Genomic DNA, 25,073 nt, shown 5'->3' with positions numbered 1-25,073 from the left:
TCTGTGTGTTTACACACACAGATCCACACTCCTGCCGTGATTACCGACAATCGCGGGCACCAGGCGGCAATCGCGGCCGCCAGGCACCTGCGCCGGGTCACGAGCGTCGCCGTGGGCGGGAACACAGGACGTCATATGACGTCCACCCGGATCGAGGAGGGGTTCCTGCCGCCGTCATTTTACAATGACGCGGTATGGATGTGGTTAAAATCTCCATAGGCGACGTTTAAAAAATACTACAGGTTTTGAGTTACAGAGGAGGTCTAGAGCTAGAATTATTGCATTCGCTCTACCGATCGCAGCGATATCTCACATGTGTGGTTTGAACACTGTTTTCATATGCAGGCGCTACTCATATATGCATTTGCTTGTGCACGCAAGCTCGGCGGGACGGGACGCGTTTCCATTTTTTTTTCTTATTTATTTTACCTTTTATTTTTACGCTTTTCACTGTTCTTTAAAAAAAAAAAATGTGTCACTTTTATTCCTATTACAAGGAATGTAAACATCCCTTGTAATAGAAAAAAGCATGACAGGTCCTCTTAAATATGAGATCTGGGGTCCAAAAGACCTCACATCTCATATTTACACTAAAATGCAATAAAAAAAATGTTTTATGTCACAATGTACAGTATACGATTTCCTATTATCTGTGCCCAGTCTTGCCACACAGAGTTTATCCAGCTCTGAGCAATCCTCTTTTATTGTTCAGTGAAATAAAACAGACTTACAGAGAAATCCTTAGTCCGTTCCGCCCCCTTGCTGTGAGTGACAGGTTATTTACATATCTCATGCACTAGCCTGGAGACAGGCATTATTTTTTAATCCCCCCCCACTCCTTTTCTGAAGTCATGTGGTTACTTTTCTGGATTTTGACTGGATGTTAATGATCATAGCAGAATTTAGTGTAAGGAATACACAGGAAAAAATGCATGTTGACAAGGGAAGTGTAGAGGAGGGAGCGGGGTGTCGACTGAAATGACGACTCCACCCACAGAGCTCCAGACAACAGATCCACCCACAGAATCTGCAGTTTTTCAGTTCTTATAACAGACAGAGGGGAGACATGTGACAGGTAAGGATATATGCAGGAGGCACTAATATCCTTATAGATCAGCACTATGGCAGTAGTTTAGAAAGGATGATGCTGCGTACACACGATAATTTTTCAGCAAGAAAAAAAAAAAACGTTTTTCAGCATGTTGAAAAAACAAAGTTTTCCCAACTTCATCATTAAAACGATGTTGCCTACACACCATCGTTTTAAAAAAATTAACTAGCAAAGCGCGGTGACTAGGGATGAGCCGAACATACCCGGGTTCGGTTCGCATCAGAACGTTCGAACAGACCGCGGGTTCGCGCGAACATTTAGAACCCCATTGAAGTCTATGGGACTCGAACGTTCGAATTTAAAAACGATCATTTTAAAGACCAATATTCAATTTAATGTTGGTAAACGTCTTTCAGAACCCGGGTCTTGCCCCAGGGAACATGTATCAATCGAAAAAAATATTTTAAAAACGGACGTTTTTGCGGAGCAGCGATTTTAATGATGTTTAAAGTGAAAAAAAAAAAAAGAAAAATTCCTTCAAATATCACACCTGCTGTGTGTCTCTAGTAGTGGCACATGTTTAGAAATGTCCCTGCACAACATTAAATTATTATAAGAACAAAGTAATTTAATACTGGTTGCGCACGTGCTGTGTGGGAACAATATCTCGATTATTTTAGGGGTGGTGGGGGGGTGGCATTATCTTTTTGGGAAAGCAAAATTGTAGAAAAAAGGGCACCCCTCAAACATACTGTAATTGTAGCGCAACAAAGAGCCACGTGCAAAGTATTGCATCAAAAATTGTTATTAGGCGCCCTTGTTACACAGGGGCATAAAAATGTGTCCGTAGGCGCAACATAACACTGCAACCCCTCCCAATATCTGTAATTGGAGCGCTACAAGGAGCCACGTGCAAAGTATTGCATCAAAAATTGTTATTAGGCGCCCCTGTTACACAGGGGCACAAAAATTGTGCCTTAGGCCACGTGCAAAGTATTGCATCAAAAATTGTTATTAGACGCCGCTGTTACACAGGGGCACAAAAATTAGGCCTTAGGCCACGTGCAAAGTATTGCATCAAAAATTGTTATTAGACGCCCCTGTTACACAGGGGCACAAAAATTAGGCCTTAGGCCACGTGCAAAGTATTGCATCAAAAATTGTTATTAGACGCCCCTGTTACACAGGGGCACAAAAATTAGGCCTTAGGCCACGTGCAAAGTATTGCATCAAAAATTGTTATTAGACGCCCCTGTTACACAGGGGCACAAAAATTAGGCCTTAGGCCACGTGCAAAGTATTGCATCAAAAATTGTTATTAGACGCCCCTGTTACACAGGGGCACAAAAATTAGGCCTTAGGCCACGTGCAAAGTATTGCATCAAAAATTGTTATTAGACGCCCCTGTTACACAGGGGCACAAAAATTAGGCCTTAGGCCACGTGCAAAGTATTGCATCAAAAATTGTTATTAGACGCCCCTGTTACACAGGGGCACAAAAATTAGGCCTTAGGCCACGTGCAAAGTATTGCATCAAAAAGTGTTATTAGACGCCCCTGTTACACAGGGGCACAAAAATTAGGCCTTAGGCCACGTGCAAAGTATTGCATCAAAAATTGTTATTAGACGCCCCTGTTACACAGGGGCACAAAAATTAGGCCTTAGGCCACGTGCAAAGTATTGCATCAAAAATTGTTATTAGACGCCCCTGTTACACAGGGGCACAAAAATTAGGCCTTAGGCCACGTGCAAAGTATTGCATCAAAAATTGTTATTAGACGCCCCTGTTACACAGGGGCACAAAAATTAGGCCTTAGGCCACGTGCAAAGTATTGCATCAAAAATTGTTATTAGACGCCCCTGTTACACAGGGGCACACAAATTAGGCCTTAGGCCACGTGCAAAGTATTGCATCAAAAATTGTTATTAGACGCCCCTGTTACACAGGGGCACAAAAATTAGGCCTTAGGCCACGTGCAAAGTATTGCATCAAAAATTGTTATTAGACGCCCCTGTTACACAGGGGCACAAAAATTAGGCCTTAGGCCACGTGCAAAGTATTGCATCAAAAATTGTTATTAGGCGCCCCTGTTAAACAGGGGCAGAAAAATTAGGCCTTAGGCACTGGTGGCGGAGCACAGAAAAACAAAATTTCTTACTAGCTAACAGCATGAAAAGTGAGGAGGAGAAGGATATTCCATCAGCAGCACAACAGGACAGTCACTCAGCATCAGCAGTCTCAAAGGGATCTGATATTTCAACACAAAATTCTTATTCAGTAACATCAGCATCAGGTGCTTGGTAGCCGGTGTTGATCCAAGCCTGATTCATTTTGATGAAGGTCAGTCGATCAACAGAGTCGGTGGAGAGGCGTACCCTGTGATCGGTCACAAAGCCTCCAGCAGCACTGAATGTACGTTCTGAAAGAACACTGGATGCAGGGCAAGCCAGTAGCTCAATTGCGTACTGTGCAAGCTCTGGCCAGTGATCCATCCTCAAGACCCAGTAAGCCAGAGGATTTTCCGTGGGGAAGGTGTCCAAGTCGGATCTTGCCGCTAGGTATTCCCGGACCATGTAAACCAGACGCTGGCGATGGTTGCTGGAACCGGTCAGACCTTGGGGCTGCAGACTAAAAAATTGTCTGAACGCATCGGTCAGACGGCCACCTTCTCCACCGCTCCTTCTCTGACTCACCGAAGCCTCAGCAAGACGTTGTCCAGGGCCAGGTTTTGGTAATCCCCCCGGTTCTGGGAACGCATTGCACAGACCCTTCTGCAAGGCCTCCCGCAGTAGTTTCATCTTCTGCTCCCTCTGCGATGGCAACATAAGATCCGTTACCTTACTCTTGTAACGTGGATCAAGGAGAGTTGCCAGCCAGTAATGATCCCTCTCCTTGATAGCACGTACACGAGGATCCTTACGCAGGCTTTGCAGAATCAGGGAGGCCATGCAGCGTAGGTTTGCAGAGGCATTCGGGGCACAGTCCTCTGGGTCACTGAGGACGACAGGATCCTCAGCCACCTCATCCCAGCCACGTAAAAGTCCACGTGTTCCTTGGGACTGTAAATGATCCCTTGAAGACTGCTGCTGTTGATGCTGAGTGCTAGGCTCCACCTCCATGCTGCTGATACAATCCTCCTCCTCCTCCTCTTCCTCATCCTCCTCCTCCTCTTCCTGTGTTCCAGGTGGGCAAGCAGGAACAGTGTCTGGATAAAGGGGGCCTTGAGAGGTAAGGAAGTCCTCCTCTTCCTCCCTCTGTTCTGCCTCAAGGGCCCTGTCCATTATTCCACGTAGGGTGTGCTCCAACATGTGAATAAGCGGGACAGTCTCACTGATGCATGCACTGTCACTGCTCACCATCCTCGTGGCCTCCTCAAATGGTGACAGGACAGTGCATGCATCCCTGATCAAGGCCCACTGGCGTGGTGAAAAAAACCCAAGCTCCCCTGAGCCAGTTCTGCTGCCATATTGGCACAGGTACTCATTGATGGCCCTCTGCTGCGTGTGCAGCCGCTGCAGCATGGCCAACGTAGAGTTCCATCTGGTGGGCATGTCACAGATTAGGCGGTTCTTGGGCAGGTTGTATTCCCTCTGGAGGTCTGTCAGCCGAGCAGTGGCATTATATGACCTCCGGAAATGCACACAGACTTTCCTGGCCTGCCTCAGGACATCCTGTAAGCCAGGGTACCTGCCCAAGAACCGCTGCACCACCAAATTGAGAACATGCGCAAAACAGGGCACATGGGTGAGTTTTCCACGTCGCAGGGCAGAGAGGAGGTTGGTGCCATTATCGCTGACCACCATTCCAGGCTTCAGCTGGCGTGGCGTCAACCACCTCTGAGCCTGCCCCTGCAGAGCTGAAAGAACCTCTTCCCCAGTGTGGCTCCTGTCTCCCAAGCACACCAGCTCTAGGACCGCATGGCATCTCTTGGCCTGCATTCCTGCGTAGCCCGTCGTACGCCTACGGAGCACGGCTGGTTCTGAGCCAACATCACCACAGGAAGAGGCCACAGAGGAAGAAGAAGAGGAGGGGGTGGAGGAGAGAGGTGTGTCACAAGCAGTTGTAGTGTTTTGGAGGCGTGGTGGTGGAACAACCTCCAAAACTACTGTGCCTTGACCTGCGTCCTTCCCAGCTGCCAGCAGAGTCACCCAATGGGCCGTAAAAGACAGGTAACGTCCCTGTCCATGCCTGCTGGACCATGAGTCAGCGGTAAGATGCACCTTACCACTGACCGCCCTGTCCAGCGAGGTATGGACATTGCCTTCCACATGCCGGTAGAGAGCCGGAATCGCCTTCCGTGAAAAAAAGTGGCGTTTGGGTACTTGCCACTGAGGTACTGCACATTCCACAAACTCACGGAAGGGGGCAGAATCTACCAACTGAAAAGGTAGCAGTTGAAGTGCTAGCAATTTTGCTAAGCTAGCATTCAACCGCTGGGCATGTGGATGGCTGGGAGCGTACTTCTTTCGGCGCTGCAGCAGCTGGGGCAGGGAAATTTGTCTGGTAATATCAGTAGATTGGCCGGATGTACTACCACTACTACGTTGTGACACACCTATTTCTACACCTTCGGTGCAGGCTGCAGAGAGGACTAGGGGTCTAGTGGGGTTTGAGGTCACAGAAGGGCAAGGGGAGGACCGCTTTGGTCTTTGGTGTGGGTCTTTCTGGTATGCCTGCCAACGAGCTGCATGGCAGGTCGACATATGTCTGGACAAGCATGTGGTGCCCAAGCGGGTGATGTTTTGGCCACGCGAGATACGCTTGAGACATATGTTGCAAACAGCAAAGGTAGCATCTGATGGACAGGTTTCAAAAAAGGCCCACACCAAAGAACTTTTGCTGTACCGTTGAGACACAGCAGCGCCACGTAATGCAGTTGGTGTACTGCCCTTAAGCTGACCCCTGGAGGGCTTCCTGCCTCTTTGAAGATGTGCCTGTGCCTCGTCCTCTTCCTCCTCCTCCTCTCTCCTACCAGGCACCCAGGTAGAGTCAATGACCTCATCATCCCCTCCCTCCTCATCATCACTGGCGACAACCTGGCAGTATGCTCCAGCTGGGGGAACATCACTCCCAGATTGTTGTCCCTCTCGGCCACCCCCTCTCCCTGGGCTCACATCAATGCCTTCCTCTATCAGTGTTCCGTCATCGGAGTCTTCAAAACGCTGTGCATCTTCAGCTAGCATGTACCCAACACTGTGTTGAAACAGTTCGGGGGACTCCTCAGGAGGACACGGTGGGACTAGGGAAGGATTGTGTGATCCCATTGTGCAGAGGGTAGAGGACGCCTTGGCAGCTGCTTTGCCAGACAAACTATAATCAGTCTGTGTGAGAGAGGATGAGGAGGATGAGGACGGCTTGGTCATCCACTCAACTAATTTCTCAGCATGTTGAGGCTCAACACGGCCAGCTCCCGAAAAGAAGGACGAGCGGCCACGGCCACGTGCTGAAGAGGATGCACCACATCCATCACCAGCGTTACCTCTAGATGCAGAGCCTGCTTGCCCTCGTGACTCTCTGCCTCTCTTTGTCCTTCCAGCCATAGTTATGCGTTCAGGTGTTATGTAACAAAATAGTCGCTGTCACACCAACTGCGTTCAGATGGTATTAAACAGCAACCACACAGTAAGAGCGACTTGGCTCAAGTGTAAAGTAACAAAATAGTCGCTGTCACACCGACTGCGTTCAGATGGTATTAAACAGCAATCACACAGTAAGAGCGACTTGGTTCAAGTGTAAAGTAACAAAATAGTCGCTGTCACACCAACTGCTTTCAGATGGTATTAAACAGCAACCACACAGTAAGAGCGACTTGGCTCAAGTGTGAAGTAACAAAATAGTCGCTGTCACACCGACTGCGTTCAGATGGTATTAAACAGCAACCACACAGTAAGAGCGACTTGGCTCAAGTGTAAAGTAACAAAATAGTCGCTGTCACACCGACTGCGTTCAGATGGTATTAAACAGCACTCACACAGTAAGAGCGACTTGGTTCAAGTGTAAAGTAACAAAATAGTCGCTGTCACACCAACTGCTTTCAGATGGTATTAAACAGCAACCACACAGTAAGAGCGACTTGGCTCAAGTGTGAAGTAACAAAATAGTCGCTGTCACACCGACTGCGTTCAGATGGTATTAAACAGCAACCACACAGTAAGAGCGACTTGGCTCAAGTGTAAAGTAACAAAATAGTCGCTGTCACACCAACTGCGTTCAGATGGTATTAAACAGCAACCACACAGTAAGAGCGACTTGGCTCAAGTGTAAAGTAACAAAGTAGTCGCTGTCACACCGACTGCGTTCAGATGGTATTAAACAGCAATCACACAGTAAGAGCGACTTGGTTCAAGTGTAAAGTAACAAAATAGTCGCTGTCACACCAACTGCGTTCAGATGGTATTAAACAGCAACCACACAGTAAGAGCGACTTGGCTCAAGTGTAAAGTAACAAAATAGTCGCTGTCACACCGACTGCGTTCAGATGGTATTAAACAGCAACCACACAGTAAGAGCGACTTGGCTCAAGTGTAAAGTAACAAAATAGTCGCTGTCACACCAACTGCTTTCAGATGGTATTAAACAGCAACCACACAGTAAGAGCGACTTGGCTCAAGTGTGAAGTAACAAAATAGTCGCTGTCACACCGACTGCGTTCAGATGGTATTAAACAGCAACCACACAGTAAGAGCGACTTGGCTCAAGTGTAAAGTAACAAAATAGTCGCTGTCACACCAACTGCGTTCAGATGGTATTAAACAGCAACCACACAGTAAGAGCGACTTGGCTCAAGTGTGAAGTAACAAAATAGTCGCTGTCACACCAACTGCGTTCAGATGGTATTAAACAGCAACCACACAGTAAGAGCGACTTGGCTCAAGTGTAAAGTAACAAAGTAGTCGCTGTCACACCGACTGCGTTCAGATGGTATTAAACAGCAACCACACAGTAAGAGCGACTTGGCTCAAGTGTAAAGTAACAAAATAGTCGCTGTCACACCAACTGCGTTCAGATGGTATTAAACAGCAACCACACAGTAAGAGCGACTTGGCTCAAGTGTAAAGTAACAAAATAGTCGCTGTCACACCGACTGCGTTCAGATGGTATTAAACAGCAATCACACAGTAAGAGCGATTTGGTTCAAGTGTAAAGTAACAAAATAGTCGCTGTCACACCAACTGCTTTCAGATGGTATTAAACAGCAACCACACAGTAAGAGCGACTTGGTTCAAGTGTAAAGTAACAAAATAGCCGCAGTGACACCAACTGCCTTTAGTTGCTATTAAACAGCACGCACGCAGTAATAGCGACTGCGGTCAAATGCGATTTAACAGCACGCACGCAGTGACACCAACTGCCTTTAGTTGCTATTAAACAGCACGCACGCAGTAATAGCGACTGTGGTCAAATGCGATTTAACAGCACGCACGCAGTGACACCAACTGCCTTTAGTTGCTATTAAACAGCACGCACGCAGTAATAGCGACTGCGGTCAAATGCGATTTAACAGCACGCACGCAGTGACACCAACTGCCTTTAGTTGCTATTAAACAGCACGCATGCAGTAATAGCGACTGCGGTCAAATGCGATTTAACAGCACGCACGCAGTGACACCAACTGCCTTTAGTTGCTATTAAACAGCACGCACGCAGTAATAGCGACTGCGGTCAAATGCGATTTAACAGCACGCACGCAGTAACACCAACTGCCTTTAGTTGCTATTAAACAGAACGCACGCAGTAATAGCGACTGCGGTCAAATGCGATTTAACAGCACGCACGCAGTGACACCAACTGCCTTTAGTTGCTATTAAACAGCACGCACGCAGTAATAGCGACTGCGGTCAAATGTGATTTAACAGCACGCACGCAGTGACACCAACTGCCTTTAGTTGCTATTAAACAGCACGCACGCAGTAATAGCGACTGCGGTCAACTGCGATTTAACAGCACGCACGCAGTGACACCAACTGCCTTTAGTTGCTATTAAACAGCACGCACGCAGTAATAGCGACTGCGTTTCTGTGCAATTCAATAGCCCAGTTGCATTAACAGCGACTGCGCTTCTGTGCAAATAAATTGCACACGTGCAGTAACAGGTAATGCGTCTGTGTGTGCAATTAACTAGCACACCTTAAATAACACAGAATAATTATATTTAAAGTAAATCCCTAATGCAGGCAATACAACACGTTAGAGCGCTGCATGTAGAACAATCTCCTGCCTGATAGATAAACTAGCTGAGCTGTACAGTTTATAAATATATTGACAACGCCTAAGGATGTGAATATATTCTCTACAAACTGTACTTTTAACTATACTGACTACACTTCCTACTCTATCTATCTTTCTATCTATCTATCTATCTATCTAGTTAAGACACTGTGTCTCTATCTCTCTATCTCTCTCTGTCTGACTGACTGATCTTCTCTAGAACCGCCAACACACTACACTAGGCAGCCGTGCAGGCTGCCTTTTATAGTGGGGGGCGTGTACTAATCCCCCTGAGCCATAATTGGCCAAAGCCACCCTGGCTTTGGCCAATTATGGCTCTTCGTTTTTTGAGCGCTGTGATTGGCCAAGCATGCGGGACATACAGCATGCTTGGCCAATCATCAGCGCTCAACGCCCCAGTGAATTATGGGACGTTTTGCGTCACTCGAATTTGGCGCGAACGACCCGTTTTGTTTGAGTTTCGACGAACGATCGAACGACCGATGTTCGAGTCGAACATACGTTCGAATCGAACGCGGAGCTCATCCCTAGCGGTGACGTACAACACGTACAACGGCACTATAAAGGGGAAGTTCCATTCGCCTTTGGGCTGCTTTAGCTGATTCCGTGTTAGTAAAAGATGATTTGCCCTTTTCTGTCTGTTACAGCGTGATGAATGTGCTTACTCCATTATGAACGGTAGTTTTACCAGAACGAGCGCTCCCGTCTCATAACTTGCTTCTGAGCATACGTGGGTTTTTTACGTCGTTTTAGCCCACACACGGTCATTTTTTACAACCCGAAAAACAACATAGTTTAACCACTTGAGACCCGCGCTATTGACAAAAGACGTCAACAGCGCGGCTCTCAAGTGCCAACAGGACGTCTTTGGACGTCATTTAATAGCATTACCCGCGCGCGCCACTGGGGGGCGCGCAGCGGGTAAACACGGTCCCGGCGCATAGCTGGGGACCCGATGCGTGTACCTGGCGGCCGCGATGTCCGCCGGGTACACGCGATCGTCGGTAATGCCAGTCACATTTATACAGTAATTAATGCATTTTTATAGCACTGATCGCTGTATAAATGTGAATGGCGCCAAATTTGTGTCAAAAGTGTCCGATACGTCCGTCGCAATATCGCAGTCCCAATAAAAATCGCAGATCGCCGCCATTACTAGTAAAAAAAAAAAACATAATTCTGTCCCCTATTTTGTAGGCGCTATAACTTCGCTTATTGCGATTTTTTTTTTTTTTTTTACAAAAATACATCGAAAAATACGTATCGGCCTTAACTGAGAATTTTTTTTGTTTTTAAATTGGGATATTTATTATAGCAACAACTAAAAAAAATATATATTTTTTTTAAATTGTCGCTCTTTTTTTGTTTATAGCGCAAAAAATAAAGACCGCAGAGGTGATCAAATACCACCAAAATAAAGCTCTATTTGTGGGGAAAAAAGGACGTCAATTTTGTTTGGGAGCCACGTCGCACGACCGCGCAAATGTCAGTTAAAGCGACGCAGTGCCGGAAGCTGAAATTTCGCCTGGGAACGATTATGTGCCCAGTAAGCAAGTGGTTAAAACGACGTTAAAAAATGCAGCATGTTAATTTTTTTTTTTTTGTTGTTTTTCAGAACCTGAAAAATGATGTGAAGCCCACACACTATCATTTTAAATTAAGTTTTTGAAAAACAATGTTTTTTTTCATGCCGAAAAATGATCGTGTGTACGCGGCATTAAGGGGTTTACAACCACTTTAAGAGCAATGGCCGGAAGTGACGTTTTGACACCGCTTCCGCCCTGCAATGACTTGGAGACAGGTGGGGGCCATCTTCCCCTCACTCGTCTCCATGTCAGGCTAGGGACAGGTCCGGATCGCCTCTGCCAGCCACAGTAAGCGGCAAAGGGCACCTTTGGCACCTTTTTTTCAGCGCCCTCTCCCAGCGCTGATAAAAAGTGATCTTGCGGCGAATGCGCTGCAGAGACCACTTTTATCTGAAAGAGAACTGCCGACTCTTGAAGAGGATACAGGGGTTATTGTAGCTAGCTGCTACCATAACAACGGTATTCCTCTTCAAAGACAGGACGTTTATAGTCGTCCTGCGGGAAGGAAGCCGTTAAGAACTATTTTTAATAGTAATGACGGTGATCAGTGACTTATAGCAGGACTATGATATTGTGGTGGACATTCTGACTCCAACTGACACTTGTAAAAATAATACAGTGATCAGTGCTAAAAAAATATGCACTGACACTTTTTGGGAAAATGTTAACATTAGGGGCAATCAAAGGGTCACGCAGGGCCACACACTTCTTCCCTTCCCTCCTGTCAGAATGATGGTCTGTCTCGTTTACATTGGCAGATCGCAGTTCTGGCTCTCTGCCTATCGATCGGCAGGTGCTGGAAGACATTGGGTACCATGCACCCGCCAATCGGCTTCCGCTGTGTGTAATCACAGTCTAATCGAGCCGGCGGCTCACGTATGACGTATACTGTATGTCCATGATCTGGTGCGTAGGTGCTACCCTGTAGCAGTAAAACTGCTATAAGTGGACCTGAAGTGGTTAAAGTGGAACTGACCTTATAAAAAAATGGCACCTAGATGTGTGCAATCTAAGGCACTGCTACATCTGACTGCTAGTCTTACCAGATTTGGAGAGAGATTTAGGCCCCTTTCACACTGGGGTGCAAGGCATGGTGGCAGTATAGCGCCGCTAAAAATAGCGGCGCTATACCGTCGGAATTGCCGAGGGATTCGGCTGCTAGCAGTGTGGTATTAACCCCCGCTAGTGGCCGATAAAGGGTTAATACCGGGCGGTATTACCGCGGTTTCCCATTGTTTTAAATGGGAAGGAGTGATGAAGGAGCAGTATACATACCGCTCCTCTCACCACTCCAAAGATGCTGCTTGCAGGAGATTGTTTTCTCTCCTGCCAGCGCATCGCCTCAGTTAGAAAGCCCTCGAGCTTTCACATTGAGAATGCTGGGGCAGGAGTTTTTCAGGCGGTAGTGTGAAAGGGGCCTTACTGAGGTCACTAATCCTGTCCCTGATTTCGAGGGACTGTCCCTGATTTGGAACAAAGTCCCTCTGTTCCTCTTTCCTCCTCATTTGTCCCTCATTTTGGTCTGATCTATATAGATGTATATAAAATGCACTTTTTATCTATCAAAAAGTGTTTTCCAGCACCAAACCTTTCATCTGATTTCTAAATGGCTGCATTTGTAAATTCCAAAAGCCATTATAAAGGAATAGTAGTGGAAAAAGAAGCCGTTGTGGGTTTAACCAATAATTTTTTTTTTGTACATTTTTCCTTTAAGAGGCGTGGCAAGCGGTGTGTCTTATGCCTGTATACTTTTGCTGATAGGTGTCCCTCATTCCCATCTCAAAAAGTTGGGAGGTGTGACTACTCTACTGTTCTTCTTGCTGGAAGCCCTAACTTGAGAAAGCAAAGTCCCGTCTCTAACAAGATGGCTGCCTCCACATAGTACTGAACAAGGCATAGTAAGTCAGCATACCCCCCAACATTTAAAAAGTCCACTGCGGGACAGTTGTTGAGCGGGGGGGTGGGAATCGAAGTTGTTGAGCGGGGGGGAAATCGAAGTTGTTGAGCGGGGGGGAAATCAAAGTTGTTGAGCAGGGGGGGGGGTGCGAATTTAATTTAAGTTGTTGAGCGGGGGGGTGCACAGAATGTCTCCTCCCTCAGCAATCATCCACGCACCGCTACGGTTCCTCCTCCTACAGTACTGCCCATTCAGCTCCGCTCGCTTGTTGATCGGGGGGGTTTGCTTGCAGTTGTTGAGCGGGGGGGGAGTGCCTCTCACCTGCTTCACCAGCCACAGTCCTCCGCTCCGGTTCCTCAGTGCGTGGAAATTAACCCTTTCGCGGGACTGCGGGAATATGCAGTCAGTGCGGGAAAATCGAGAAGGTATGAGTCAGTAATGGGGAAAGATCAGTTGCTGGGAGATCACAGAAAATATTGGTGACTTGTGTCCGAAATAATTTTTTTCAGGCATATATTTTAGAGTTCCGTTCCACTTTATCTGCTTCCTGACCAGCCACCGCGGTTATACTGTTGGCTCCAGAGCTGATGCGAGTGACTGGCGGGCGCGATGACCGCCAGGCACCCGTGATCGCTCGTGACAGAGCGAGAACCGGGATCTGCATGTGTAGACATACAAATCCCCGTTCTGTCAGGGGAGAGGAGACAGATTGTGTGTTCATACTAAGTATGAACCCCGATCGGTCTCCTCCCCTAATCAGTCCCATCCCCTCCACAGTTAGAACACACTTAGGGAACACAGCTAACCCCTTGATCACCCCCTAGTGTTAACCCCTTCCCTACCAGTGACATTTACATACTGTGGTAATCAGTGCATTTTTTAGCACTGATCGCTGTATAAATGTCAATGGTCTCAAAAATGTATCACATTATATCATTCAAAGTAATCTTTGAACTGAACCTTCATTCATGGACTTATGTTCTGTCCACTAACACCAAGTGCGATTTATGAAGACAATTTTCTTAAGGCACACTGATCTAATCACTGTGCAATATACATATGTAGCACTGCCCCCGGAGGAGCTGCTGGTTTGTTTTGGGTCTACGCTCTGTGATCAACCCCTTAAAGAGGCTCAAAACCCTCCCTTGACACAACTGGTAATAAGGGAGTTGTGGACCCCAGTAACTTGTGGGGAAACACAATATCCCGTTGCACTACAGCAGATTATGCAAATTCAAGGGTACCTTAAATGGACAGGATCCTGCAGTATGAAAGATAGGCTGCACACAGACTTCAAGATAACCAAAGTAATACTTTACTTGAGATGGAAACAAAGGAACATTAGCAAAACAGTGATAAACTATCTGTAGTGCCCTGCAGGATCAGTAACAATAATAAGGCGTAAGTGTGAGCTAGACTACAATGTCATACAGACCTGTGTAAGCACACAGCAAGGGGGACCCCTTCAACAAAACATACACATTGAAACGCCCCCTTGCCAAGCCTCACCCAGCTCTCTCTCTCTCTCTACAATACTATTCAATGTAATAGAAGCAATTACTCGATCAACGAGCAATAACATGAATATTAACAATGTGTAACACTAAATAGATAACCCTTGAGTACTATGGCTATAGCTAATCAGTATGGCCTGGCGTCCCAGGCCAAACCTCAATACAGTTTTATACTAATAGTTTGTGCACTTGTACGTTGGCATGCGTTGGCGCGCAAAGAGCAATTTATAATCCGAAAGGGAAATAGTAAACTGGTGAAAGTTTCCTGAACAATCAAACCGCAAAGATGGATATCAGCAATCCGCCCTCTCGCAAGACAGTCAGTACTCTCGGGCAAGTGCCCGTCTCATCCAACCGATTCAGGCCTTGCCCTTCTGTGGCACTCCGGCCCCGATCTCCAGTCACAGTCCTGTTAGTCGGCAGCCTCCGGTTCTCAGACAGGTCGCAGGGATACTGGAAGCCCGTCCGATCACTCCGACAGAGGCTCCATCTCTTCTTTTCAAAGGCGATCCGCCCGGGCGTATGTAGGCCTCAGCCGCGGCCTACTCCCCGTGGAGACACTTCTGGCAGTGTCCTCCTGGGTTGAAGAGGTGGTCCTGAGAGAGCGCGCCAATCACGTCCTCTCCCTTAAATTACCTTCCCCAGCAGGCGGCGTGGAAGGCAGAGCATCTTGGGGGTTGTACAGCTGCTGTACAACCCCAGGCCAGGGCAAATGGAGTCTCTTCTCCTCCTGGACTCAATTCCCCAACATTCTCTGCGATACCAGAACAAAATGTAAACAACAGGTGGCTCTAACCCATCTCGGCCACAAGAGGGACCTGAGATCCTTCACGATAAGCAATGCTAGTCTTTTATATCACATCGAAAAGGGTGATACCCCGCTATACATACACTGCAATATTGTTATTACCCGGCCTTGTTACAACTGCATTTTTTTCTTATGTTAAGTATAATAAACCACTTAACCACTTAAGGACCGCCTAACGCCGATATACATCGGCAGAATGGCACGTCTGGTCACAATCACGTACCTGTACGTGATTGTTAAATGCCTAGCCGTGGGTCGCGGTCTGACCCGCAAACCCGATCGCCGCCAGAGTCACGCGATCGGTCACAGGAGCTGAAGAACGGGGAGAGGTATGTGTAAACACACCTTCCCCGTTCTTCACAGTGGCGCTGTCATTGATCGTCTGTTTCCTGATATAGGGAAAGGTGATCAATGACATCACACGTCCAGTCCCGCCCCCCCTACAGTTATAAACACATATGAGGTCACAATTAACCCCTTCAGTTCCCCCTAGTGGTTAACTCCCAAACTGCAATTGTCATTTTCACAGTAAACAATGCATTTTTATAGCACTTTTTGCTTTGTAAATGACAATGATCCTAAAAAAATTGTCAAAATTGTCCGCCATGATGTCGCAGTCATGAAAAAAAAAAAAACGCTGATGGCCGCCATTAGTAGTAAAAAAAATATATGTTAATAAAAATGCAATAAAACTATCCCCTATTTTGTAAACGCTATACATTTTGCGCAAACCAATCGATAAACGCTATTGCGTTTTTTTTTTACCAAAAATATGTAGAAGAATACATATCGGCCTAAACTGAGGATTTTTTTTTTTTCATATATTTTTGGGGGACATTTATTATAGCAAAAAGTAAAAAATATAGATTTTTTTTTTAAAATTGTCGCTCTATTTTTGTTTATAGCGCAAAAAATAAAAACCGCAGAGGTGATCAAATACCACCAAATGAAAGCTCTATTTGTGGGGAAAAAAAGGACGTAAATTTTGTTTGGGAGCCACGTCACACGACCGCGCAATTGTCAGTTAAAGCGACACAGTGCCGAATCGCAAAAAGGGGCCTGGTCCGTTACCTGCATATTGGTCCGGGTCTTAAGTGGTTAAACCCTGTACCATTATGCAGCTTAAAGACCAGGCCACTTTTTGCGATTCGGCACTGCGTTGCTTTAACTGAAAAATTGCGCGGTCGTGCGACGTGGCTCCCAAACAAAATTGGCATCCTTTTTTTCACACAAATAGAGCTTTCTTTTGGTGGTATTTGATCACCTCTGCGGTTTTTATTTTTTGCGCTATAAACAAAAATAGAGCGACAATTTTGAAAAAAAACAATATTTTTTACTTTTTTTTTTGCTATAATAAATATTCCCCAAATATATATATATATATATATATATATATATATATATATATATATATATATATATTAAAAAAAATCCTCAGTTTAGGCCGATACGTATACTTCTACATATTTTTGGTAAAAAAAATCGCAACAAGCGTTTGTTGATTGGTTTGCGCAAAATGTATAGTGTCTGGGCCATATTCTCAAAGAATTTACGCCGGCGTATCAGCAGATACGCCGACGTAAGTCCGATTCTAAGGCCGTCCTATGTTTAAGTGTATTCTCAAACTGAGATACACTTAAACATGCCTAAGATACGACGGCCTGCGCCGTTGTATCTTAGGCTGCAATATCTACGCTGACCGCTAGGTGGCGTTTCCTTTGCGGTCAGCGTAGAATATGCAAATGACTAGTCACGCCGATTCTCTAACGTACGATTGCCCGTCGTAGTGATTTTACGTAGTTTCCGTAAGCGATACGCAGCGTAAAGATAAACATGCCCCCTAGGTGGCATACTCAATGTTAAGTATGGCCGTCGTTCCCGCGTCGAAATTTGAAAATTTAACGTCGTTTGCGTAAGTCGTCCATGAATGGCGATGGACGCCATTTACGTTACCGTCAAAACAAATGACGTCCGTGAGACGTCATTTAACGCAATGCACGTCGGGTAATTTACCTGACGGAGCATGCGCATTACGATCGGCGCGGGAGCGCGCCTAATTTAAATGATCCACGCCCCCTACCAGGATCATTTGAATTAGGAGTGCTTGCGCGGGTGGACTTTATGCTACGCCGCCGCAAGTTTACAGGTAAGTGGTTTGGGAATCAGGCACTTGCCAGTTAAACTTGCGGCGGAGTAACGTTACGCCGCCGGAGATCTATAAGAATATGGCCCTCTACCAATAAGGGGATAGTTTTATTGCATTTTTATTAATCATTTAATTTTTTCTAGTAATGGCGGCGATCAGCGATTTTTATCATGACTGAGACATTATGGTGGACACATCGGACACTTTTGACACTATTTTGGGACCATTGTCATTTTTACAGTGAACAGTGCTATAAAAATGCACTGGCTACTGTAAAAATTACACTGGCAGTGACGAGTTTAAACAGGAGGGGACACTGTAGGGGTTAAGTGTGCCCTAATGTGTGATTCTTACTGTGGGGGGGCGTGGCTGGATGTGTGACGTCACTGATCATCGTTCCCTATAACAGGGAACAGACGATCAGTGACAGGCTCACTAGGAAGCACCCCAGTTCTTCCCCTCTGTGACTAAATTACATATTTACTGGCCCCTTCCCCTGCTCTCCATTCCTTTGACAGCAAAGGTATCCAGTGCACCCACTCACCAAATAACCAACAGTACAAACAGCTGCAAAGGGCCTAGGGAACATGGGGCCAGGTCGCAATTGCAACCCCTGTAGTTATACCCCTGATCCTTATTCACTGTCCAAGGAAGATGTGATATAGGAGGGTAACTCCTGAACCAGAGGGATGAATTCCTTTAAGTGCACCTGTGCCCAGACTATGGACATAAAATAATGTATATGTAGCGCTACCCCCGGAGGAGCCGCTGGTTAGATTTGGGATCGGCGTATTTAAGTTACCTCTATACTGTGTCTAGGGGTGATGGTGGTGTTGAGCGCAGTAACAGAATGTCCATACCGGTGGTTGAAGTTTTCAATGCTTTATTGTCTGGTCAAACACGACCAACATGTCAACTTTAGGTAGACAGGATAGGTTGGTGAAGGAAGAGCAACTTCACAGAATCAGGCTATGGATAGTAAAGGCAGTCCTGCCCTTTAGCAATTGTATTAGTCTACGTCGCCACTCCAGCCGGAGTGGGTAAAGTGCCCCCTGGACAGACCTCTCTCACAGGCCTGGCAGCCAGAGCGCCACTTAAAGCTTCTGGGAAAGAAACAAGTCTCTGCCACAGACTTGGCTCTAATTTAGATTTGGATGTCCAGATGAGACCTCTGCCACAGGCCTAGTGCTTGGAAGTTAGGGCGGTAGAGCAAATCCTCCCAGCTTGTCTTTGGGGTCACCGACTGACAGCTTGAATGTGACCTGTTAGTGTCCGGTGCCCAGATCCCCAGTGGTTCGTTGAAGCCCTGTTGGATCACCTGCCTCTGGGCTCTCCTCAGACCGATCCCCCACCGAACAGCACCCAGCTTGGGATCTTCTAAAAAGGTATGGGAACCCAGTAAAGTCACTGGGGTCCCCTGGCAGCATCAGTTGCTCCGGGCTATGAGAGCCCAGAGTCAGGAACTCCGCGTAGCACTTGACCCTGGCCTGGTAGGCCATAGAGGTGGGGCCCGTGATTGTGCGCACAACCTAAAGGTGGGTGCCGCACCCGGAACCAGTAACCCGCAAAGAACCCCGAACAACGGCCTCTGCCACAGAAACACCCCTCCCCAGCATGCCCCACAAGGGAAAACTCCTCCAATTGGCTGCTCCGCCTAGACCCCCTCTGGTGTCACCTGCCGCCCTGGGGCACAGACTGACAGACTGACAGACTGACCCACAGGACAATCCAGATTTGGTGACAGCCAAGTTTGACAAATCAAAGAATGAGAGCAACATAACTCTCTCATTGCCCCACTAAATTTAAATATAGCACCTGTACGAAAGTACACAGGCGCTACATATATATTTTTAACAAGCCGTAAAAACAAACCATCATTGATCTCTCCAGCTGCATGTACTATGAAGTTATTCATTCTCAAAAATCTCAACAAGGTTTGGAAGACCTGTATGTTTGTTAACATTAGGGGACTGGCAGGCTGTCAAGCTCTCAAAGAAAGAAGCCGAGATTTTGGTGCCTCTTTGATGAATAGCCACAGATGTGAACGAAAGCCTGTTTTTAAAATCCTTTAAAGCATTTTAACTGCTTAATAAAGGAAATGTAAATGCATTAGTGTGCACAGCTTCACCTTAAAGTGGACCTCCAGAAAAATAGCTAAATCTATTGTTAAAATACATGTCCAGGTAAAATAGCTCCCATATATCTATTTCATGTACACTATATTGTAAAAAGTATTGGGACACCTGCCTTTACACGCACATTTACTTAAAGGGCATCTCGGTCTTAGTCCGTAGGGTTCAATATTGAGTTGGCCCACCCTTTGCAGCTACTGTATAATGGCTTCAACTCTTCCAGGAAGGCTGTCCACAAGGTTTAGGAGTGTGTCTATGGGAATGTTTGACCATTTTTCCAGAAGCGCTTTTGTGGGGTCAGGCACTGATTTTGGGCGAGAAGGCCTGGTTTGCAGTCCCCGCTCGGATTTATCCCAAAATGTGTTCTATCAGGTTGAAGTCAGGACTCTGTGCAGCCCAGTTAAGTTCCCCCACCCCAAACGCACTCATCCGTGTCTTTATGGACCTTACTTTGTTCACTGGTGCACAGTCATGTGGAAACAGGAAGGAGCCAACCCCAAACTGTTCCCACAAAGTTGGGAGCATGAAATTGTCCAAAATGTCTTGGTATGCTGATGCCTTAAGAGTTCCCTTCACTGGAACTAAGGGGCCAAGCCCAACCCCTGAAAAACAACCCCACACCATAATCCCCCCTCCACCAAATGGATTTAGATCAGTGCACAAAGCAAGGTCCATAAAGACATGGATGAGTGAATTAGGGGTGGAGGAACTTAACTGGACAACATCGAGTCCTGACCTCAACCTGATAGAACACCTTTGGGATGAATTTGAGTGGAGTCTGCGAGCCAGGCCTTCTCGTCTAACATCAGTGCTTGACCTTTAAAAATGCGCTTCTGGAAGAATGGTCGAACATTCCCATAGACACACTCCTAAACCTTGTGGACAGCCTTCCCAGAAGAGTTGAAGCTATTGTAGCTGCAAAGGATGGGCCACCTCAATATTGAACTCTACAGACTAAGACTGGGATGCCATTAACCACTTCCCGCCCCGTGGGTTTTTACGGCCACAATGTGGCTCTTAAGTGCCGGGAGGCCGTCTATATACGGCCTGCAGCCTCTAGCCACTGGGGATGCGGGAGCGGCGCCGGCGGCGCGAGTGCACGCCCGGTGCATCACTGAGATGCCATTGCGCGTGTCTGGTGGCCGCGATGTATGCCGGGTACACATTTAACCCCTTCCTCGCCCCTGGTGTTAACCCCTTCCCTGCCAGTCACATTTATACAGTAATAGTTACATAGTTACATAGTTAGTCAGGTTGAAAAAAGACACAAGTCCATCCAGTTCAACCACAAAAAAAATAAACAAACAAAATAAAAAACACAGTACAATCCCATACACCCAACTTCATACCCACAGTTGTTTCAGAGGAAGACAAAAAACACCAGCAGAGCATGATCCAATTTGCTACAGCAGGGGAAAAAATTATTTCCTGATCCCCCGAGAGGCAATCGGATTTACCCTGGATCAACTTTACCTACAAATCTTAGTACTCAGTTATTTTATGTACATTTAGGAAAGTATCCAGGCCTTTTTTAAAGCAATCTACTGAGCTGGCCAGAACCACCTCTGGAGGGAGTCTGTTCCACATTTTCACAGCTTACCTTACACATGAGCCGTGTGTGCGGAACTGTATCGAACGCTTTTGCAAAATCCAAGTATATCACGTCCACAGCCACTCCTCTGTCCAAGGTTTTACTTACCTCTTCATAAAAGGAAATCAGGTTTGTCTGACAACTTCTGTCTTTCATGAATCCATGCTGTCTGCTGCTTAAATAGTTTTTTTCCAGCAAGAACTCATCCATGTGGTCTTTTATTAAACGTTCCAGTATCTTCCCAACTCTAGAAGTTAGACTAACAGGTCTATAGTTACTTGGCAAAGACTTTGTTCCCTTTTTAAATATAGGCACCACATTGGCTCTACGCCAATCCAGTGGTACTATTCCTGTCATTAATGAGTCCCTAAATATTAGATACAATGGCTTTGAAATGACAGAGCTCAATTCTTTTAGGATCCGTGGGTGGATGCCATCTGGTCCAGGTGCTTTATCCACCTTTATTCTGTCTAAATATTTCTGGACCATATCACTTTTGAGCCATTGTGGATTTGAGGCTGTGTCACTCCCACCCCCATTTTGGACATGAGCCCCTCCCCCATGCTCCATTGTATACACAGAGCTGAAGAAAGCATTTAATACATTTGCCTTCTCTTTGTCCCCAGTCACCCACTCTAGATTATTTTGTAAGGAGCCTACATGCTCAGACTTCACCTTTTTACTATTAATATATTTAAAGATTTTTTGGGGGGTTTGTCCTACTATCTTTTGCAATCTGTCGTTCATTTTGAATTTTTGCATCCTTGATTTCCTTTTTACATATTCTGTTATATTCTTTGTAACATTAAGCCCCCATTCACATCTAGGCGTTTTTTAACGCCTGTAGTGCTACGCCGCTGCCGCCAGAGGGATAAAAACACATGTCCCTCTATGGAGATGGTTCACATCTCCACGCCGAACGCCGGACGCCTGCCGCCTGAAAAAAGGTCCCAGACCTTTTTTTCAGGCGGCTTTCGGCGTTCGGCTAGGAGATGGGAAGCATCTCCATAGAGGGGGTCAATCTGGGGCACATCTAGGCGGACAATACCGGCGTTTTGTCGCCGCAAATCGTGGTACAAAACGCTGCTATTTGTACCGCAAATTTGTCTGCCTAGGTGTGAATGGAGCCTTAAACAACACTAGTGTTCCTTCATTTTATATTTTTTAAAAGCTACTTTCTTATTTTTTATAGCTTTTTTAACTTTGACCGTGAGCCACATAGGTTTTAGTTTTAGCCTTTTAAACGTATTGCCCATGGGAACATACTTTGCAGTGAGGTTCCACACAGTCTTTTTGAAGAATTCCCATTTCTCTTCTCTGTTCATCTGTGCCAATAGTCCCTCCCAGTCCAAGTCCTGGAGAGCAGCCCTCATCCTTGGAAAAAATGTAGTGTTTTAATATTTCCTGTATGTATTTCTTGCTAGTAATAAGTGCATATTAATGTGAATGGTCCCATAAATGTGTCAAAAGTGTCCGATGTGTCCGCTATAATATCGCAGTCCTGACAAAATTCGCAGATCGCTGTATTACTAGTAAAAAAATAATAATAAAAAAAAATGTCAGAATTCTATCCCCTATTTTGTAGCCACTATAACTTTTGTGCAAACCAATCACTATACGCTTATTGCATTTTTTTTTTTATTTATTTTTTTTACCAAAAAATATGTAGAATACATATCGGCCTAAAATGAGAAAAAAATAGTTTTTTGAAAAAAAAATTGGATATTTATTATAGCAAAAAGTAAAAAATATTGTGTTTTTTTTTTCAAAATTGTCGCTCTTTTTTTGCTTATAGCGCAAAAAATAAAAAACGCAGAGGTGATAAAATTCCACGAAAAGAAAGCTCTATTTGTGGGGAAAAAAAGTATGTCAATTTTGTTTGGGAGGCACGTTGCACGACCGGGCAATTTTAATTTAAAGCGACACAGTGCTGAAAACAAAAATAAGCCCAGTATAGCAAGTGGTTAAACGTGGTTTTAAAGTTCATGTGCGTGTAAATGCAGGCATCCCAATACTTTTGACAACATAGTGTATCTACCTCATCTATTTCATGTACCTATATGGAAAGATGAGTGTTGCATGTTGCAGCCTGGGCCTGGGGTGTAAAGTGCGCTTCAAATTGGAGACTATTAGCTAGATTCAGAGACGTTTACACCGGCGTATCAGTAGATACGCGGTCGTAACTCTGAATCTAAGCCGTTGTAAATTTAAGCGTATTCTGGAAACCAGATACGCTTAAATTAGGCTAAGATACGAGCGGCCTAAGTCTCCTATGCCATCGTATCTTATGGTGCATATTTAAGCTGGCCGCTAGGTAGCGCTTCCGTTGATTTCGGCGTAGAATATGCAAATGTGCTAGATACGCCGATTCAGAAACGTACGTGTGCCCGGCGCATTTTTTTTACGTAGTTTACGTAAGGCTTTTTCCGGCGTAAAGTTATTTCGAACAAAAAGCTGGCCTAGGAAATGTTAAGTATGGACGTTGTTCCCGCGTCAAATTTTGAAATTTTTACGTTGTTTGCGTAAGTCGTCCGTGAATGGGGCTGGACGTAATTTACGTTCACGTCGAAACCAATACGTCCTTGCGGCGTACTTTGGAGCAATGCACACTGGGATATGTCCACGGACGGCGCATGCGCCGTTCGTTAAAAACGTCAATCACGTCGGGTCACAAATCATTTACATAAAACACACCCTCCTGTTGCTCATTTGAATTAGGCGCGCTTCGGCCGACCCATTTACGCTACGCCGCCGTAACTTAGGAGGCAAGTACTTTGTGAATACAGCACTTGCCTCTCTGACTTACGGCGGCGTAGTGTATAACTATATGCGATACGCTACGCCGCCTCAAAGTTATGCCAGTCTTTCTGAATCTGGCTATATGAGTTGAGTTCCAATGAAGTGGACAAGGGCTCTGGTTTGCTATATGATGGCCCATAGAGAATATAAAAGCATTGTTGAAGACAGTACACATAGTACCCAGACTGCTGCATGCAGGGCTCACCTTAACAAGGCACTTAGGTATTTCATTCTTTTTATTATGACAGCACCTACATTTTTGCAAAATAATAAGCTAAAACATATTTTAAATGTACTTCTATGGATTATCAGGTAAACCCTGAAAAAGAAGTCTACTGGACCCATGTGAGCTCAGATGCCTGTAGGTTTGCCCTAATGTGGAAATACGGTGGAATTTACATGGATGCTGATGTCATCTCACTTCGTCCAATACCCCAGGACCATTTCCTTGCAGCCGAAGAATTCACAATTACTAGCAGTAGTGTTTTTGGCCTTTCCTCACATTACCAGTTGGCATGGCAGTTTATGGAGAACTTTGTTGAGAACTACAAGGGAGAGTTATGGGGACACCAAGGACCGGGGCTTTTCACCCGTGTTGTGAAGAAATTGTGTGGCATGCCCGTATTTAACTCTACAGATGATGTCATGTGTGGAAACATCAGTTATTTTCATCCTCAACGTTTCTACCCCATCAATTATCCATCATGGAGAAGGTATTTTGAAGTCTGGGAGAATTTGCCAACTTTTAATGACTCCTATGCCTTACATCTTTGGAATTTCATGAATAAAAACGGTAAATCTATGGTACCTGGAAGCAACACGTTGGTGGAACATCTCTACAAAAAATACTGCCCAGTCACCTATGGATTTATATTGGCAAATGAGAAAACTCACCTGTAACAAGGTTTGTTGTGCTTATAAAACAGATTGTGTGACTCAATTTAGAGAGGAAGCACCTTAAAGGGGTTGTAAAGGAACATTTTTTCCCCCTAAATATCTTCCTTTACCTTAGTGCAGTCCTCCTTCACTTACCTCATCCTTCGATTATCCTTTTAAATGTCCTTATTTCTTCTGAGAAATCCTCACTTCCTGTTCTTCTGTCTGTAACTCCACACAGTAATGCAAGGCTTTCTCCCTGGTGTGGAGTGTCGTGCTCGCCCCCTCCCTTGGACTACAGGAGAGTCAGGTTGCCCACTAACACAGAGCTCCTTTCTGCAATGTAGAGAGCGTCCTGACTCTCCCGTAGTCCAAGGGAGGGGGCGAGCACGACACTTCACACCAGGGAGAAAGCCTTGCATTACTGTAGTTACAGACAGAAG

General features: G+C 45.7%; 1 protein-coding gene across 1 annotated transcript in view; it reads left to right on the top strand.

Moving 5' to 3' along the window:
• The window catches only part of LOC120936052 (alpha-1,4-N-acetylglucosaminyltransferase-like), a 37,224-nt gene extending 12,454 nt beyond the window's left edge, over window positions 1–24,770 (top strand). The window contains exon 3 of the mRNA XM_040348151.1: window positions 24,067–24,770. Coding sequence (XP_040204085.1) covers window positions 24,067–24,654 — 588 coding nt within the window. The 3' untranslated portion in view covers window positions 24,655–24,770. The remainder of the gene's footprint in view (window positions 1–24,066) is intronic.
• Window positions 24,771–25,073: the final 303 nt, after the last annotated feature.

Source organism: Rana temporaria, chromosome 4 (genome assembly GCF_905171775.1).
Source record: "Rana temporaria chromosome 4, aRanTem1.1, whole genome shotgun sequence".
In the NCBI taxonomy this organism is placed as follows: domain Eukaryota; kingdom Metazoa; phylum Chordata; class Amphibia; order Anura; family Ranidae; genus Rana; species Rana temporaria.
The sequence above is the reverse complement of the archived record's forward strand: the minus strand, read 5'-3'. Positions and strand labels throughout refer to the sequence as shown.